The sequence below is a fragment of the Myotis myotis genome, unplaced genomic scaffold (assembly GCF_014108235.1).
Source record: "Myotis myotis isolate mMyoMyo1 unplaced genomic scaffold, mMyoMyo1.p scaffold_m19_p_18, whole genome shotgun sequence".
NCBI lineage: Eukaryota > Metazoa > Chordata > Mammalia > Chiroptera > Vespertilionidae > Myotis > Myotis myotis.
In genome coordinates, this window is record NW_023416322.1 from 31,686,294 (window position 1) to 31,692,144 (window position 5,851).

The following is a 5,851-nucleotide window of genomic DNA, read 5'->3' on the forward strand; positions in this document are numbered from 1 at the left end:
CTCCAGTGAGGACTCAACATGAAGATGGGAGTGAGGTGACCCTGCCTCCCTCCCCTGGACTTCGAGTTCACAGGCCCTGCAGTGACCCTAGAGGTCTTGTAGTGGGGTTAGGAGCGAGGTTTTGAATCAGGAATTTTTGAGATCATATCTTAAACTTTCTGTCTATTAGCCTCGTGCCCATAAGAACGTTGCTTACCTCTTACTCCCTCAATTCCCCATCCTCAACATGAGGGTAACAGCTCCATCTCATATGGTTTTGACGCTTTAGGAGGAATATTAATATGACAGGTAAGGTGATGCGTGGTATAGTTATGGAATTATAAAACGCTGGAGAGAGTTTGTGTTAGATGCTAGAACAAAATTGTGGAAGGAGTGGGTGATGATCAAACACAGACCATGATGCGTCTCAGAGTCCCATCCTCTTTAAGTTCAGAAACTCAGTTTTCAGTACCAGAATTCATATGTTTTTACAACACATCCCATTGTCTTCCACACCCCTGACCCCAGCGAAGTGAGGACAGAAGAAGGCTCTAGGTGTTTTCCCTTGGGTGTTGCCTGGGATTTTACTGGCACATGCTGAACACACACTCCTAGGTGTGTGCCACCCACCTGAGTGGGACAATGGTCCAGGAAGTAGACAGATATGACCCGAAGGCTTCCAGTGCCTGGGAGGAGCCAGATTGAGCCTTATAAAGAGACCAGTCTTTGCCCAGATGCACAGAACACTCACCTTCTCCTCACTGCCTCCTTGTCAGCTTTGGTAAGTCTGCGCCTATCTCTTTTCCAGGAGGTTCATCAGGGCCCAGTGTGTTCTGCTGTCTGCAGGAGTAGGGAAAGGCAGTGATGGGAGAGGATTCAGGAGCCTGGGTCCAGATGTAATGGGGTTCTGCCTGTAACGGGGCTCTGCCTGTTATGGGACTTTGCCTGTTATGGGGCTGTGTAACTTTATTCCACTGGGGTCCTGAGGATCTCATCTACAAGATGGCTGGACCGATGCTCCCACTGCTCTGTTGGCCCGTGTGTAACAACTCTGTGGAAACATCTCTGGTGGGAGCTGAGGAAAAGACCCTTCCTCTCTCCTTCTCTTCTTTTCCCTCTGGACTCACCTAACTCTCAGACCACAGGTTGGGGAAGACTCAATTTGCACATCAACCTCCAGGGAGAGAGGGTGTCTCTATCCTTGTCCGGAAGGTTCTCCTGAACCCAAGCCTGGGACACCCACTCACCTTGCCATGGTGAGAAGATCTGCCAGTATATGGATCAGAAACCCATCAACTAATGTTTTGGACCTTCTGCCCAGCTGAGGGAAAGACCAGTGATTTTCTGTGCACAGGGCTCAGCTCTGACGTTGGCCAAGTTCACAGAAGGCCTTGGGTAGTTCCATGTAGGGACATAGCAGCAAGGTTTTTTTTTTCCCCAGATGATAAGAAAATCTGTTTTTGTTAGAAGCCCAAACATGTGGGCCATACACCTTTCTTGAGAGTTTTGGAAAGTCTGGGCTGTGAGGGTTGCACTGTCCCATTTCTCTGCTTGGGATCCAGACTGTTGGTGGAGGTACTGGATTTGGGAAGTCAGACCTCTTTACTTAAGTGTGGTCTCGCCTTGGGGTTCCAGAGAGCAGGGACGTATAAAAGTCATCTGAAGCAGCCTATCTCTGAACTTTCCAACCAATAGCCTAAAACTGAGGCAGGAATTCCTGTTTATTTCAAACATGATGCCAACACTGGTCAGCAGGCCCTCTTTCCCTGGGATGGTCCAGGAAAACTTGCAGGAGCTCAGGACAGGGCTGTGTATCTCTGCTCACACTCACCATCCTACTCACACTGACTGCTGGGAGCCTCCAGAACTGATTTCATTTAGAGCTTGCTTTATGTTTACAATCGAGTCCTCAGGGGTCTCTTTTCAAGACCAACCCAGGGCAGGTGAGGCCAGACTAGTCAGGAAGTTATTTTGTCCGCATGACTCTAACCCTGACATTGACACTGGCTGAGTGGGTATTGATGCTCTTAAAGAGTAGAGTCATTGAAATGCTGTGTTTGGCTCAGGTCCCAACTAAAATGTCAGACCTTTTCCATGTGGTTGACCCCTGCCCTCTCTGCTTCTGCCTCCTGTGGTTCTGTCCACAGTGGGTTTCTCTATTCTCCTCCATCTCCTCTAGACCCTGCCCTGCATGGGACCAGGCCCCAGCCTTGTTCACACTCTCCTCCTTGTGAGCATCTCATTCCACCTCCTAGGATAATATGTTCCTTTTGTTCCCAACTGAGCCTCACTTCACTGGATGCTCTGTTCCCAACCCTGTTCTCCTGACTGACCGTCGCTCACCTGGGGGGAAGGATAACAAAGGTCCCCATCTTTCTCTCTGGCAGCTTCCTTGAAAACCAAGATGAGCCATACTCCAGTTGAACAGTCCGTGATGGACTTGATCGTCCTGTTCCACAAATACACCAAACCTGATGACAAGATTGACAAGCAGGGCCTGCTGAAGATGCTGAAGGAGAATTTCCCTAACTTCCTCACGGCTTGTGTGAGTCTGGGTGACTTCTCCCGGTTGCTTGGGCCTGGCATGGTGCAGAACGTTTGACAAGTCAATCCCATTTTCTGATCCTCAATATTCTCATCTGCAAAAAGTCCTAAAAGGACTTTCCTGACTTATTATCAGGATGAAAGAGATGATACATGTGGCAAAGAGTAAAGGCATCTGGATAACAAGGGTAGTTATCAGGTGGTGAAATAGGAGAGTAAAGAATGGGTCCCCTCCCACTTTTCAATCTCCATCCAGGAGACTGAAGCCTCTAGAAGCCTCCATTCGATTCTCTGAGATCCAAGGGAAGGTGATAGAAATCCCATGGCTGATAAAGTTTAACACCTTTCATTACAATAAAAGAGCTCATTCATAGACCTGATTTAGTCTGACAAAACATACTAAACTGATTACAAAAAGAGAGGTTATAAGTGACAGAGAGAGTAGGTGAGCAAAGGAGGGCACTGAGCATGGAAGATTCAGGAAGGCAAATAGGAGATAGGAGAGGAGAGTTAGGAATGAAGAGACAAGGGGTAGGGCCTATCTAGTTTCTAGAACTTAGGTAGATGGGGTCCTGGAAGTGGGTCGGGGGAGCAGGTCTGGGTCTAAAGACTCCCCACCCACCAGCTCATTGATCAGTGAGGCTCTGTTCTGAGTCTGCCCACAACCACTAGGTCTCTCTTTCATGCTGATACTTGATCCAAGGAATCTCCCTCAGTGACCTGCAGGGTAATGCTAACGTTCCCCTCATCCCCAAATGCCCTACACTGACCCACACCAGCTACATCTGTGTGGCCCCAGATTCTTCTCTCCCCCTTTCTGCCCCCTCCTCTTCCTTTTCCAACCATAAGACTTTTGGGACTGAATTTGTCTTTTCCACAGGAAAAAAAGGGCAAAGATTTCTTGGCCCATATCTTTGAGGACCAGGACAAGAATAATGATAAGAAGATTGACTTTTCCGAGTTTCTGTCGGTGTTGGGAGTCATAGCCACGGACTACCACAATCACAGCCACGGAGCCCCGCTCTGTTCTGGGGGAGGACACTGAGCCCATCCCAGCCTGAGGCATCCAAGAAATAATAAAGTGTGTCTTTTGCCCAAATACAGCCTGTTTCCTGCTTTTCTTTGGCTACTTATGCTGTCAAAACCGCTCCTTCTTGGTGAATGTAATTGTGGGTTCTCCATGGGGGGACTTACCCAGGAATGTGCCAGGTGGGTGCCCTCCCTTTGGCCCCCAGCATAACTGACCACCTCTCTCAGCAGGGCCTCTGTCCACCTCTGCCCCTGCTCCCTAGTGCAGCCAGCGTGCCAGGTTCCAGAGTTAGCAGTGCAGAGCATTCTGCTGGCCCAGCCATGCTTTTCCTTCTCAAGCCCTGATCAGCACTGGGTGATCCAGGAACTGCAGGGAGCAGGAGCTGAGGGAGGTGTGAACATGGTGCCTCATACCCATGAGCTTCAGCACAGGGACATAGGGGAGATGGCACCACTGAAAAAGGCTTTGGGTGGACAACATTGTGGGCACATGGGCAATGGTCACTCTGAACAGGGCACTCAGCAGTGCCCAGAGGACTGGATTTCTTGTCCTGTGTCCTGAGCTTCTGGGCTGTGTCCTGTACCTGTGCGTGTGCGTGTGCATGTGCGTGTGCGTGTGCGTGTGTTTTAGCCTGTGCGGTGTCCCTATGGAGGTGAGAACCACCCTGTCTGCTGAGCTGATCCTCTCAATGGTTTGCTAAATGCTGGGAGCTGGGTGTCTTGGGAAAGCACAGAGTGATGGCTGTTCCAGGCATGAGGAGTAAAGCTAGTGCTGGAGTCCAGAGAGTGTCTGGGCACCAAATGGAAGAGAAGAATGAAGAAGAGTAGGGAGGACAGCGCACAGAGGGAGGAGAGCTCATGCTGAGCATCCAAAGTGACAGATACCCTCATTTCTCATAGGAAGGGCCATGTCATTACCCTTGGGATCTCTGACGTCATAAATGTGCTAGGGGCTGAGGATTTCAGAAATAAGAAGGACACAGTGCTTCCTCAGCAAGCAATGGCTCTCCCACACATGGGGTCTCTCCATGGTGCCTGGAGACCAGTCAGCACTCAACAGCACATCCAGGGCCACCTCTAGGCACATACCTGCTGCTTTCGTAGCTCCCCTCCTTGAGGATCCCATCATCCAGCTGGGTCACTCCCTACCTCTACTCACAGTCTCCTGCTAACCCCTCAATCAGGCCACATTCTTCAGGGAGAAATTAGGCAACTTCCTACAAAATCTTCTGTCCCACCTGCAGGAAACTCAGTAGGTGAGGTATTTGTCCATGTGGTTGACTCCTCCACCTCCTACTCTCACCATGTCATTAGCATCTCAGTTCTGAGACCATCACCTCCCTCCACTTTAGGGGCATCCTCTCCTGCCCATCCTCTGCAGCTTGTCATCATTTAGGACATGTCTGGGCTTTTCCCGCCTACACCTCACTCTCTCACTGGTATTGTCTGTCCCCTCCCCCCCTCCTTCTCAGTCCACCTGCTCTCAAACTCAGGGAGACCTGCTTCTCTGGACCTTTTCACTTTTCCCCTGTCAGTACCCTCTTCTGTCTCTATGCCGCCTGCACCCCATGATCCACCACACCAACTGCTCTCCACTGACTAAGATCTCTGGTGCTGACTTGTCTCAGGGCCATACCCTCCCTGCAAACCTTCCAGCTTGAACCAATCCCTCCACTTGTCTTCTCTCCTCCTGCACCATGACTGCTGGTCCTGCTAGGAACCATCCTGCCAGGGCTCCCAGAGCTGGTGCCTGACTTCCTCTCTACACAGCCATCCCTCTTCCTGTCCTGGGAACTTACCTCCTGATGGTCCCAGTCCACCCCAATATGTCTTACTGTTTCCTGACTCAATTCAATTTTTCTAATGCTTCTCTTTGCCTGAAATATCTTTGAATTCCTCACCTTCCTGTTGAATATGATGTACAGTGGGGCCTTGACTTACGAATGTCCTGACTAACGAGTTTTTTGAGATACCAGCTGTCTCTCGGCTGATTTTTGGCATTCAGTTGATAGAGTAATTTGAGTTCACAAGCTCCTTAAGGAGCTCCTTAATGAACTAGGTCTCGGAACAAATTAAACTCGTAAGTCAAGGCCCCACTGTATCTCAACAGACTAGAAATCTGAACTTCTCCCTAGGGATTCTCCTTGGAAGTGGACACAGACTACTTCTCCACAATCAAATGTGCTCTTCCTCCTTTATGCTGCCTTCCACCTAAGCCCACTTGAATTATGAGAACCATATCGTGTCATTGTCCCCATATGTCTGTATTCCAAATTAGGGAGGAAAAACAGTGCTTATT

The 5,851-nt window shown here is 49.6% G+C and overlaps 1 protein-coding gene across 1 annotated transcript; it reads left to right on the top strand.

The window, feature by feature from the left end:
- The first annotated feature begins 604 nt into the window (after positions 1-604).
- Positions 605-3,624, top strand: LOC118673624 (protein S100-A7-like). The gene is made up of 3 exons (XM_036344668.1): positions 605-760; positions 2,367-2,524; positions 3,404-3,624. Exons 2-3 carry the CDS (start codon positions 2,384-2,386, stop codon positions 3,566-3,568), a joined length of 306 nt encoding a protein of 101 aa, XP_036200561.1. The 5' UTR covers positions 605-760; positions 2,367-2,383; the 3' UTR covers positions 3,569-3,624.
- Positions 3,625-5,851: the final 2,227 nt, after the last annotated feature.